The sequence below is a fragment of the Corvus kubaryi genome, unplaced genomic scaffold (assembly GCF_017639235.1).
Source record: "Corvus kubaryi isolate FWS band 111438036 unplaced genomic scaffold, C.kubaryi_AGA036_p1.0 37398, whole genome shotgun sequence".
Lineage (NCBI taxonomy): Eukaryota > Metazoa > Chordata > Aves > Passeriformes > Corvidae > Corvus > Corvus kubaryi.
Genome location: NW_024581137.1, coordinates 4,679,566 through 4,693,738, shown reverse-complemented (window position 1 = coordinate 4,693,738; position 14,173 = coordinate 4,679,566). Strand labels below are relative to the sequence as shown.

Here is a 14,173-nt window from a genome sequence, read left to right as displayed (position 1 = left end):
ATTTGGAAACGATTTTGAGAGATGTTACTCGAAGTTTCTCTGTGTATAATAGAATGTGGGCATATATTGCTGTAGCCACTAAATCATTTGTTTCATCGCCCTGTTGAATGAATTTCTTTTCTGTTTCCCAGATGCATCCAAGTCCTTCAATGTGGTAGTGTTCCACTGCAGACACATGTTTCACAAAGAGTGCCTACCTGTACCTAACACAGTAAGAAATCAGCTTAATATGTCTGACACCTTTGCTGAAGATAAAGTGATACATTATTTTCTTTTGTCCTTAGCTGTGGGGAAGGACATGGGTCTATGAGGAATTATATGATTACAGTAATAACTTGAGATGATACCACATAGTAGTATGTGACTAAGGAAAGGGAATTCAAGGACACGGCCACTAAAGTTCATCCAATGTGGAAAGAAATCACTGCTGTTTGAACAGTATTTTATTTTATTTATTTATTATTTTCTGCAACCTGAATATGTAATCCAGCTCTGAGACATACAGGGAATACAGTCTGTCTAATTTTTTAATTAATTCTTTTCCATTCCAGCTTTTACTTTAATTAAACATACTCAAAGACAAGAATAAAGGTATTTTCTCAAGTGAACCATATTAAATGATTCTGACCTGGAAGACAAAAATCAGTCATTTCAGAGTGAATGTTTAAATATCTTTGTAATCATCCTTATGCTCAAAACATGTTTTTCTTTATAAGTTTTTGGGAGGGTTGGTTGGTTTTTTCAATTAACACAAAGCAAAAAATAACTTCTAGATATAACAGGGTTTAAATTTAGGAACGAAATCATTCAAATGGTAACAAAATCACATAGAAAATTAAGTTTTTAAGATTCTGTATCTGTCTCTGAAAATTTATATGTAGTGAAAAAATAGCTTTAGTGAATCACTTCTTCTGTAAGTAAACAAAGTGCTTGCAGCCATATGGTACAGCATGTATACTTAAATATGTTATGAAAAGCTTAATGTATTAGATCATCTGTATGAGAAAGCCCAACTAGTAAATATTTCTTCAATATTTATCCCAAATTTTATTGTGAGAAATAATTTAAAATTTATCTAGCATTCTCAGTTTTCTGGGGTCGGTGACTGGTTAGGTGGGATTTTTAAATGTTACATTGATATTATATGATATCTATTCATAGACAGTATGTATGAATACATGGGTGTCTGCATGTGAAAGAGCCAAATTTCTCCTGTTGTATTGTATTTTGTGACCTTAGGTGATCAGTCATGTTACTGATATTTGGTTATTGGTGACATACTGAAAGGAAAATAGTGCATGCACAAAACACACAGAGCTAAACACAGAGCAACAATAAATACATATTTGATGTCAAATGACAGTATTTGGGCCCTGATCTCAATTGTCAGAAATCTGTGGAGCACTGTCCAAAGACAGAGCTGTGACTAAGGCATCCAGTGGTTATTGGAGCTGACCAAGTGACTTTACTCTCGTCTTTATATATTAAGATAATCAGTGATGCTTTTTACTGTGTACTTTTCATTTTTGGTGTGGAGGAAATTTGACCTTACTCTCCTGGCAGGTGGTGGTAATGCCCTTGGAGTGAGTGGCGAGTTGTACCCTCTGGCTCCAAAACAGCCTGCCTTACTATGTTTTTTTATATTGTCTTCCCTCACCTGTCCATGACTATGTTGACAGGGAACAGCCTGACTGTGAGCAGTAATTTTGAGAAGGGCATTAGCACTTTTCATTCATCTTCACACATTCTGATGTGACTACATTTCTCTGAGAGTTTCCTGTTTTCTTTTTTTGATTTAGGTATCTTCTGTCCAGTTCTGCAATATATGTAGTGCCAAACACCGGGGGCCAGGAAGTGCAATCCTGGAGATGAAGAAATAGCAGTTACCTAGTTCTCCATGTCAGTCAGTGACACCAGATCTGTTAGGACCATGCAGAGCCACTGTATTTTTCCATTAGACATCATTTCTGTATGTAATTTTGATTGTGATTTAAAAGTGGTTCCTGTAATTTATCCTGTTTATTGAATATTTTGGGGAAAGAGAAAATGTGAAAACCTTTCTCTGGTAAGTCTTTGTTATGCAATTCATATGTCATGGTTCCTTTGCTCAGCTTGTTACTTCATACTGGAACAGAAAAAAAATAAAATAGGAAGAAAAAACCCATACAATTTAGAGATTTGTGTTTGCTATCAGTTAATGTGCTTTACAGTTTGGATCCACATCAGACTTATGGTTAGATATTGTAAAGAAAAATGTATTGCTGTGAATTCAGCTCACCAGACTACTTCAGTCCTGATTTAGTCTATTAGGAACCTGTTTACCTTGAGACCCATAGGAGTCTGACTCCTTTCAGTGGAATTGCTTCAGAACTTGAAGTTGTCTGTGTGCCAGCTCATATCTTCAGTTAACAAATTTGTTAACCACGAATTCCATACATTGGCAATTTGCCTTGGTTACACATTCATAGTTCATTAGAAACCGGTTAATTTCTCAATTCATATTCACAATGCAATAGTTTAAAGTGAGCTTTTCTCATGTTCAACTCATCGAGAAACTATATTTTTAAATGTCAGCAGTAGGTCTTTATGCTTATTTTATGTGTGATTGAAGTGTATGATTTCATTTAAGTGCAAGGGAAAAGTGTATCTGACCTTTCAAAGGTAAGATCTCTAGAAGTTTCTTTTGGCCTTAGAAAATTAACAGCTAAGTTAAGTCAATCGGATGTTAACAAGACCATACTTTTCATTTGAACTGCATTCTGTTTTGTTGATCCAAAGGAAGTGATCTTTCAGAATGTCTTCACAGTAATGTAATCCGTTTATAATATATGCTGACTAAATTCAATATAAGCGTCTTTTCCTTAAGAAAAGTAAATCAGAACTCCCCAGTTATCTTTCTGCTTTTTAATAACTTGGGTTTGAAAATAAAAATATATTGTTTTGCCATCAAATTGTACAGTTTAAACAAGTTAACATACTAAGTTCTAAAACAATGGTATAGGGATACTGCGGTCTATCTGTAAAACTGGAAAATACAGTACCTCTAATAAAGTACCTTCTTCTGTACTTTATTCCCATGTAAGTACACTTTAAAATAATTTTTACTGTGGAAACTTGGATTTCTGGTTTATGTATACTCATAATACTCTTTTTAAAACCTCTGGGCAATTGGTCTTGCAATCTGAATAATGATTTTTTGTTGTCCACTGTGCAGATCTGTATAATACTGGAATAAAATTTTATGTGTTTAGAAATGCTAGGATTTACTCTGCATGATTACATAGGCAAAACAATCATTAAAAGAATAGATCTCTTAAAAGCATAGTAATCTGTTGTGTTAATACAGACAGCTGAAGAAAAATTTTTAAATGGTGCAAATTATTAATGAACATGGAGTAGGTGGCATAACGTAAGGATAGGAGGTTTGTAGTGGTGAGCATAGTCTGCACACATCAAGCTTCACTCATAAGAATTAGTGACTGGCTTTGCAGCTGTTCGTTTTCAGCAGGTAGTACACATTCTCAGGTATATTGTTCGTTTATCCATTCTTCACTATACTGATCAGGAAAGCTGCTTAGATTCCTAGTAAATTAAATGCTGCAGTGAGCTCAAGGGTTGTTTCACCATGATGTTTAAGTTATTGCATGCCATGCCTGTAAAAGTTTAAAAACTTTTTTAAACCCCCGTTCTTCAGTAGCTTTAAGCAGCTTTTCTATATTATATCCTGAGAATGCAATAAGCTGTCAGCTTACAGGAGGAAAAACTCAAATTGCTTCTATACATGTATATGGCAAAGTGTCCTGTAGCTTAGAGTTATGTGATAATTTCAAGAAGGTGTATTTTTTACTTCAGCTTGGCCTTAAATTCCCTAAAGCATTTGAGCATTTTGTGACTCAGTTTGCTAGTCTGCCATCATCAGCAATACTGCATTATACCCTGGCATATTCTTTGCATTATGCAAGTAATTTTAAATCACTCAATGAAAATCTAATCAAAATCTTCTCTAAATCCAAAGCTTCTTTCATTTGGGCTTCAGGGACTACCCTTTTCATGTTCCTGAAGTCCAAATTTGCTTGTTAAGATTCAGCAAGAAATGTACAGACCTGACTTTGATTCACTCTTCTTCCTAAGAAGCCTTTACACCGTAGAAAACAACTGATGTTAGAGTCTAAAATATTCAGCTACCCAAGAGCTTTTCTTCTGAAGAATAATTTTGCCCAAGAAATAACTGTAAAGTTGCAGAGCCTTTCAGAAAAGTAGAGTAGCACTTAATCAGTTTCACCAGCACTTACTTCAGATGTCAAAGTTCTCGTACTTCTAAGGTAAACTTAAAATAAACTTAAAAGCTATTTTTTCTCTGATACATCCTGTTCTGTGTGAGTTCTTGACCAATGAAGCCAACTGAAAGGATTTGTGATGTATCAAGTAAGTACATACTGGTTTGTCATACCAAAAGACAGAAAACTATTTTGGTTTGTAGCAGGACATCTCACCCCCACAAGAACTTATCTCATTAACCTGTCAGATAACTCAAACAAGACAAGCTGTCTTGTAGTGAGTTATTTTGGTGCCATGGGGTTAACACTGGTCTGGAATCTCCCAGCTGCCAATAAACATCTCGCTGTTGAAGTGAGATCTGGCCCGGTAAGTTGTCTGACTGACAGACACTCACAAACTACGAAAACCTCACCAAACTTTAACAAAGCAGAAATCTTCTATACATTTTCCTGAAAATGTATGGGAGCTTTTCTCATGAGTAGGGATGCCTGCTTTGCAGTTACTCTCCAGGGCTTAAATAAAGGAATCTGTGTACATTATCGTCATTTCAGTGGTAAGTTACATTCGACTCCTAATCAATACTATTTCTTTTGCTAGCTTAACTATAGGTACCTTGATATAGTGCAGTGTTATATGCTATGCTGTAATCTACTAGTAGTTCTTTACTTTTATACTGTGTAGTAAGTAATTCTGAGTAAGGTGTTTCATCTGTTATCTCTTGTCTGTTTAATAAAAAATTCATTTTTATACATAGACCTGATCTGCCATCCTTACAACTTGCGGGCCAAAGTGATTTTTTAAATTTAAACTGTTGACAAAATCTGAGGCTAAGGCAGGGCTTGTTTGAAGCTCCCACTCATCCTGTGACAGGCTAAAAGTGAGTCTTTGGATGATTTTTCTCATCTCTCCTTGTTTCATTATTTTAAACCTTTAATGCTATGTGATAGGCTTGGTGAAAATATTGGGATACACTGAAGATTTTGGGGGGCCCAAGAGATGGGAAGCTAGAGGTGCCTGCTGAGCATGAGGCTATTTAGTCCTGCTGAGAGCTGAGGTAAAGTGGACAGCGTCAGGATAAAGGTTGACTTCTGCAAAAGGAGAGGTTAATTGTTCTACTGGATCGGCAATACATTCAATCAGCTGTATGTGGTGCTTGGGCAAGAGTCTGCTGCCCACCCTGACATGATTCAGTGGGTCAGTTAATCCTTCAAGACGTTCTATATACAAAGATATGTTCTCTATAGCTGCACTACAGGAAACCTTGAACACATTGGGTATTACATGTTGGAACATGAATAAGCTCAGTGTCTGACACTGGTCTTGTGTTACAGAGCAAGAGCAAAAACAAAATTAGTTGCTTGCTTCCCTGTTTTTGGATCCGTATCATATTCCATATGGTATCATATTCTATGGATCCATATCAAAATACGATATTTTGGATCCATATCATATTTGGAATAACTGTTTTCATGGACAGTTACTGCCAAGGATTTGTCAAGCACTACTGGAAAGCAACTAACAAGAAATAGCAAGTTGTCTGTTACGTTTCAAAATGTGTTTTTAGTAAAAGACTATGCTGCAACATGTTTTTCTACATTTTGGCTGATAATTGGGTAGACACTTTCAATATTCTGTATAGAATGCACAGGTTGGTCTAGCAAGTTTTCATTGTAGGGAATTTAATCACTTTCCATCTTAGGCTTAATGTTTATTCAGCTGGAATCTTCTAAGCAGGCACAGTTTTACTCTTTGCTATTGAATACACTACCACAGTGGTTTTCTGCTTGCTGAGTAGAGTCCTGACTGTAGTTCAAGGGAACTGGAAATAATCTCTTAAATAAAAAGTCATGGTGGATTTCCTGCTTCTGAAATACTGTGATTTAGCATTCAAGTATTGTTTGTCTTTCGGCACCTTGGAAATACAGTGTCATCTCTGCAGGCTGGTTGCACTGGTCCCTGCCTATCTTACTTGATAGCAGTTTGGAAAACTACTTGCAGGAAAATTCTTACCTAATGCTGAACAAAGGGAATTATCTGAATGAGAAAAATCTCTCTGAGAAGCCAGTTTTCCCTCTCCATTGTACAATTCTGGCCTCTTACTCAGGCAGTGTAAGTTTTACCCTTGTTTATAAATGCTAGACATAACATCAGGGTCTCTTCCTCTCTAGAAAGCTTCCCCCTTGAGTGCATCTTTGCCAAATACTTGCTATAAATCAACTGCTGTACTTTCAAAACAATTTAAACAAGACTTGTAAGAAAAGAAGTACCTCATTTAGAGAATGACTCTTTAATTATATACTTTTGGGACTGTCTTCCTATTCTATTGGGCCGTGAAAGATTAATTTACTTTTGGCATTAGAAATATCCCAAGATGATGGTTTTTTCTGTTCTTCAAGACAATGTGTGCTTTCTTTTAATGTAATCAAATATTAAATTATGCAGAAGACAGGACATCTGAAGTGTCTGAGGCATCAAATGTAGAAGAGTGTGTGAGAAGTTCTAAGAGAAGCCAATGAGTCATAGTGGGAATGACCTAAATTTAGCCTTAAAAGCCTTCCATAAATGGGAATCATAATAAGCTTTTGCAATGCAGCAGATCTTAGGGGTTCTGGTATGTTCTGACTGCAACATTCACCCAGGAGTCTGTCATCTGAATGGACAAGGCTGCCAGTGGCATCTGCTCCTGGATTGTGCTTAGGACCAGTCATGATGCAGGAGTCAGAAATGTGCTGAGTGGAGGCTGATACCCCTCCAGCCTGAAGGAGCTGCCAGAGGTGGAGGTGTAGTAGTATAATTAAGGGCTAGGAAGTGGCCAGAGCTGCAGAGGGCAATTAATTGTTGATAGGGTTTTTCTCCCCTTGCTTTTAGTCAGGTCCCAGTAGGATTTAAGTCCAGGTAGGTTGACAAGGTAATGATATCTTGGTGTCTGATAGCTGTGACATTTAGAAAGATGTCAGCTGGATGACATGTTCCAAACAGTGTTCATAGGATACAGATTTATCTGTTTCTGGTGAGAGTGATGGATGGGAGCCACAATAAATAAGTTGTGGATTTTTAAAATATCTGTTTAAATGGAATGTTCTTAAAAATGAGTAATTGTCTCACATTTTATCATTTTGTGTTTACAATGAAGTAGTAGCATTGGAAGGTGCAGATGACAATAGTGTTTTTATTGTGTAGAACCCATTCAGTAGCAGCTATTTTTGCACATGCTGGCACAAGAATGACTGAAGCACTTTTCAGTGTCCAACTCTAGTGTGTCTCTATTGAGTCTTCATCTGGAATTTCTTCAAAATCGTGAAGACCTTTAGTTAAGCAAACCCAAAGCTGGGAAGCATTTTCCCTGTGTTTCCCTGAACATTTGAGCCAAGAATACATTTCTGGCATAACTTAGTTCTATGCTATGCAGACTTTCATTCTCTCTGCAGTATCAAAAAACTTCCCAGTGACATGCTAAGGGAAGTATGTTCCATTTACATTGTTTCATAATCATTCTTTCTCTCTTTTCTCCTTCTACCCTTCTCCGCTCACCACTCCCCTCTGAATATGTGCAGTGGAGTGAGTGCCTTTTTTTGAATTGTGTCATGATTTTCAGTCATTATCTGCAAACACACTGTGCTGTTTATGTGTTAAAGTATGTACTTTGTATATCCTGTGGGATATACAGGTCTTTGTTCATCCTTAGTTCCTGGGGGAGTTCATTGCCTGGTGTCAAGTTACGGAAAACATTTTCCTTCAGAGGCAAACTTTCCAGGACAACATTTTCAGTGGTGCCAAGAGAATCATTGAGATAGGAAGGGACCTTTCAAGATCATCTAATCCAGTTCCCCTGCTCCAGGTTGGTCCATCACCTTCCCAGGTATTGATTGAGTCTAACAAGCCTGTGGTTTTCCAGATCCTACTTGCTCTCTAAAGCTGATGATATGGTTAAAATGAGAACTAGAGCCTTGAAGAGTGAGATTTACTTTTTTCCACTCTTCAGAAACCTCTTCTGATTGACATGGTCTTTCAGAGATAATCAAGAACATTTTTTTCATGCTCTAGGCTTTGTGCCTGTCTCGGTTTTGAAAGACAGGTGTCTGCTAAGGAAGGCAGAAGCCCCCCCTTGAAGTGGCAGATATAACCCCTTTTCCCTCCAAGTTATTATATTTTGAAATTAAGGGCCTTTAGGCAAAGATGTGGGAAATACGAATAACAGTTCTTTACTCTCTCTCTCTATATATATGTATATAACCAGTCAAACAAAACAACAACAACTATGGCAGTAACAGCAAACACAAACCCAGTGCCAGCCTTCTCGGCTGTCGGGCCCTTTCCCCTCGGGTGCAGTTCCGCTCGCAGCCGGCAGGGGCGCTGGCGGCTCCCGGTGAGCAGGGCAGGTGCGATGGTTCCCCCGCGGCTGCAGGGGGCGCTCCGGAGCGAGCTCGGGGAGCACGCGGCACCAGTGCCCTGGGATCCCGGGAAGGGATGGAACAAAGGCTTCACAAACCCCTGGGCAGCCGATCCCGGACTCTCAGGAACAGCAGGCTGGAGCGGCAGGCTGGAGCGGCAGGGACGAACGCAAATCCCGGGTGGCAGACGAGATGTATCCAGATGGGAAAACCCCACGGAGGCCCAGGCAGGCAGGGGGAGCAGGGCTACAGCGTAGCGAAAGCTCGAAGCAGCAGCGGAGCAGGGCAGCCACAGCTCGGTCTCCAGCAGGGCAGGGAAAGCGGCTTTTGGGGTCCCGGCGTTGTTTCCAGCAGGAAGAAAGAACGGCCAAAAAGAAAGAAGCAGCAGCTCCCTTCTCTGCAGCTTCTCTCTCCGGACGCTCAGAGCGAACTGACCCCACACCCAGGTGTAGACAAAGGAGTAGCCAGGCCCGCCCCACCCCCCTTTTTGCCTTTCTTAAGTACAGCTATTTGTCCCCTAGCAACATGCATATGGGAGAAAATTCCTTTAACAGAAAAAAAACTAAGACTAAACTGAAACCCCAACAGTGCCATATAAAATACCTATGGGTTTTTTATAATGTTGCAGTCTAGTCCAGAGATGAAGCCAATATAAACTACTTTTGGGCTCAATCATGTTCCCCAGGCAAAGTGCAGATATTCCTAAATGCTTGGCTTGCGCAGAATGTGTTATTCACAGAAACAGCACTGACTCCCTTAGCAGTGGTGAAAATGCAACTGCACTTGAGCATGTTTCTAGCACACAAATTTTCCTTTTTGCTTTCTTTCAAAGGTAACTGTTCTCTTGTCTTGCTTGCCCACATAAGCAACTGCCCTTGCAGCTCTCCTCTGTTACCCCATTGTCTATACCAAGAGTATGTCAAGCTGCTTTAAAGCTGTTAATCTTGCATCAACAAAACAAGCAGATGTAATACATTTTCATTACTGATAATGAAGGATGAAGCTGGACACTTAGTTGTCTCTAAGTACCAAGGAAGAATGAATGAAAATACATTGCATGTGTTAGGAAGAGGAAAACATGGCAAGCCTTTTTTGGGGAAGGGTGGGATAAATTTTATTTCTTAGCAGAATCAGTATAGAGGATTTCATTTGCATGAAAATATTTTTTTTCAATTTTTGTAAATCATTCAGGCTTGTGATGCCTGTGCTAGATGTCAGATATGATGGGCTCAAGTCAGTCATCAGCACATACAAAATCATCTGCAGCCATTCTATAGCTTAGTGAAAGTTCTGCTTTTATAGGGTGTGTTGTATTTCCTGCCTGTTCCCCTGGGTTTACTTTTCATGATAGAACTCACTGTTAACAGCCTGAAGAGCAAGTAGCCTGGACGTGCATCTTCTCCAGGCTCAATACCCACCTGTATCTATGCACGTAGACAGCTCAGCAATCAGAGGCTCTAAGGTTGCAAACTGATGTCGGGAGGACCAATGATAGCTGAAGTCTGTGCTGGAGCTTTGGAAACATGAGCCAGTTTTTGTTCCTGCTGAAACTGATGAAAAATTTGCCTTGACTTAAATGAGAACAGCATTTGACCCTCCTTAGATAGTAGACTGCATTATGAAAAAACACTATCTAATCAAACAGATCAGGAATTTTTCCTTCTGGGGTATGAGATAGCCTGTAGCTGCCTAAATTCAAGTAGTACAACATTACTTTAGTAGTGGGACTTGTTGGTCATCTATAGGATTCGTATCGGAAGAGGTTTATGACTTTAATTTATCATTCTAGGAAACAGTAAAAACCCTTTTGATTAGTAAGGTATACTTCCAAAACAGTATTAAAGCAAATTTATAAAGGCATTTAAAGACATTGTAGTTTGTGTTGCTACTGTGAAATATGGGTGTATTGATAGTTGCTGTTTTTAATTTCTTCTTCCCTTATGCTGCATTGAAGTGTTATACTAGGAAGGCTCATGCCATTGGATCTAGAGAATGAATAGCAAGTGTTGCACAATGAGATTAGGTAAAGAAATTAAATGATCAGGATTTCCTAAAGTTTTTTCTACATACTGAATCCTTCATCTATCCCTGTGTAGCTCACCCCAAACAATTCTTTTGTAACTGCAACCAGCCTTTATGCTGAATTGAATCAAACCGTGTTACTCAATTCATTTACTATTCATTCAGTTACTATCTTGCAATTCATAAAGTGGCAGATGATGAAATGATTTTGTTTATTTTGTTGGGGATGAATCCCAGCAAATGAAATCCAAAACTGGTCACTAATTTCTGGTGTGATTCATTCTTATCATTTGCTTCTGGCATACTGCAAAATTTTGTATATCTTTGGGGGGGAAAGAAAACCCAAACCTAAACGAAAAATAACATTCCTATTTCACTTTTTGTCCATTGTGATGATGGCGGTATTATCTCAAGAGTATTCATAGTAACTTGCCAGGACATGATCATATCAGAAATAACCTAAAAGGAGTTTGAAGCACTGAACACTTAGATCTAACGCTTCTGAATATTGCCAGTAGCTGAAGCATGTAAATTAGAAAGGCAGAGTCCCAAATGATACTTGAGAAAACAGTGTGGTAAAAAGGGATTCTGTGATTATAAGGAGGTGTGTTCCACCTAAGCTGGTATGGAATTAAGTTTCTGGCACTGAAATAAGTTAAGGGTGTTTTAAACCAAAAACTAACAAGGAACTTTGTTAGTCTTTACCCAGAAGACTCGAAGGGTAAAGCTGCAAAAACTCGGTAAAGCAAAAAGACAGATTTCGATAAATTTCACACAGGGAACATTAAAAAACAAACAAACAAATAAAAACTATAATCTGTAATTTGATAACATAAGATTTGGAGTAAAATGTACTGTGTTCATAGAAGTGCTGTTTGGAAGGGATTTCTGAAGGTCATCTAGTTCAGGCTTGAGGCTTTGCTGAGAAGGAGGTATCACTAAGACACCATGTTACCAGCATTAAAATTATGTAGAAATATCAGAGAAAAAAACCTTGTGAACAAAAGGCAGGCACAGTTTAGGGAAAATTGGAATCAAATAAATAAATGAATACTATCAAAAGGTAACAAAGAATCAGTAATGACCTCAACATTATGCCTGAATATGAAGCATAATAATAGGGATATACTGTGAGATGACCCATGTGGTAGCAGAGAGTGCAAGGAGTCATGGACAGAAAGAGCAGTAACACTGTCAGACTTCAGACATGCCTGTGTAAATCACAATGGAGCATCATAAGAAAACCCCAGTTTCAGTGCTACAAAACACTATCCCTCAAAGCACCTCATCAAGGAGCACAAAAGGAGGAGGAGTCCTTAACTTTCGCCCTGGGAGCTGCACAGAACCTGAATGCTACAACTGAAGGGCACTTAGTAAGAGAGTCCTTTATGTGATCAAATTTAATGTCCTTGTAGGATGTAGAAGTGTCCTGGCTAACCCAAAATATTATTGTATTCCATATCTATCTGTGCCAAAAATGGTTACTGGCTCTTTGAGGGCCAGCGGCGCAGCTGGAACCAGAACTGCAGAATTGCGGGGCAATTCAGGAGATGCTGATGTCTGGTCAGGGCACCTGAGCCGACTCCTTCTTGTGCCTGCCAGCATTTCCTGAAGGCAGAGCCTCCACTTCAGAAGGAGTTGCTTCAGGTGGGTTTCTGGGCTTGCAACTGTAGTAACGCAGAAAAACTGCATTTCTGCAATCAAAAACTGTTTTGGAGTGAACTTTGCAAACTTTATTGGCAGTGCAAAGCTTGAACTGGTCCCTGGGGCTGGGCCACCCCATGTGGATACTAGGAGACTGTTTCTCTCCACCCGCAACACACCAGTGGCTCAGAGGACAGCAGCACCAACACTGGTGGAGTCCAGCGGGTGGCAGGAGGAAGCGGCAGGCCGTGGAGCTGACCTCACATGTGCTGGCAATTCCCATATGCCACTTGAACCTCTTTGTAAGCTCCTACCTTCACAGGAGGGTTCTTTTTGTCCACCATCCTTTCTGTTTGTCTCCCAGACTGCATGGTCGCCTGCGAAGGCTGCCATATTGGGGGGAGGGTCAGACGCCATTTTCCCTTTGTCTCCCTACACACAGTCAGCAGTGAGGGTCACCATCTCGGAAAGGGTATTTTCAGCAATTTGGGTTTCTCTTGGTCCCCATGGGGTTCATGAGATTCAGCAATTTTATATCTAGTGGTTATTTACTGGGGGGTTTTGGCTGTTGCTGTTTCACTTGTTCGGAAACAGTTATTTTTCCACTTATATCTACTCATATTTGTTCCTTATTGGTGGAAAGGGATTGATTGAAACTAAGGTGAGGTAACTCATTTTAGAATGTCCACCTCTTTAAGTTGTCTTAAACCAAGACAAGAAGCAAGAAAGTAATCTGTCAAAGCAAGCTTAACTGTTCAAAAAATCACCACCAACAGAAAAGGAACTATATAAAAGTGAGGCAGCAAATTAAAAGCAGTATGGTGTTTACGAGTCATAGGAAAAATTCTGAATTCACACAAGTGGACTTTTTTAAAAAGCATCTCCCCTTTACAAAGTAAACCTTGATAGATAGCAAAGTAAAGAAACTGTTTAGATGTAAAAAAATCTTTAAAAAATGCATGTTATGTTTAGAGAAGGAAAACAGAAAAGAACGTTACATTCTGGCAAGTTAATATCAAGCTGCAATAAAGTAGGCTAGGAGACTCAAGAGGAGCAATATGCTAACAGGCAAAGCTTACAATAAAATCACCCTTTGCTATCTTTATAGAGGACTACCAGTAGAAAACTGAAGCAAATAAAGAGAGACCTCAGCAGGAAAAAAAAGTCCGTTTTTTGGCCTAAGTATTGACTAATTATTTATTATGAAAATGTTAAGAGAAGGCCTAAAGTGGAGCCTCTTTTTAACACAGAAACTTTTGAAATTAAACTATTTTTAGAGAACGTAGGGAAAAAAACAATACATAGAATCAAACTAGGAACATCAGTAGGTATTCACCTAAACCTGGTGAATATCTAAACAGGATATTGCTATACAAATAATTGTGATGTGTAAATTGTCTTTAAAGTGAGTTCTAATACTAGAAAAAAGGAAAGTAGTTAATATGACACTAATATTTTCTGATAGGATCTATGATAAATTCCTAAAAATACAGACCAGTAATGATCACTTCTATACTGGATAAATTAATAGAAGGTCTACTTTTAAAAAAGAACATGTAAGTACATCAATTTTTTATCTTACATTAGGAAAAAGTGAACATGGATTATGGAGATGGAAGTTATGTCTCCCATTCATCTGAGTTTCTAGGAGGACTTGATGAACCTGTCCGTAACTGATTCAGATGATATAGTGTTTTTACACTTGAAAAAATCCAAAAGCTCATGCTAAAATCCTTGAACAACATTTAAAAAATCCAGGACATGGAGGCAGGACATGATGCATGGTAAGTAAGTTTGGTGATGATACCAAACTGGGAAGTGCTGCTGACTCTCCCATG

At 38.7% G+C, this 14,173-nt stretch overlaps 1 protein-coding gene across 3 annotated transcripts in view; it reads left to right on the top strand.

Moving 5' to 3' along the window:
* VPS41 (VPS41 subunit of HOPS complex) overlaps nt 1-5,031 on the top strand; it is a 114,305-nt gene extending 109,274 nt beyond the window's left edge. For all 3 annotated transcript variants that reach the window (XM_042042889.1, XM_042042890.1, XM_042042888.1), the window contains exons 28-29: nt 132-211; nt 1,800-5,031. In XM_042042889.1, coding sequence (XP_041898823.1) covers nt 132-211; nt 1,800-1,880 — 161 coding nt within the window. In that variant the 3' untranslated portion in view covers nt 1,881-5,031. The remainder of the gene's footprint in view (nt 1-131; nt 212-1,799) is intronic.
* Nucleotides 5,032-14,173: the final 9,142 nt, after the last annotated feature.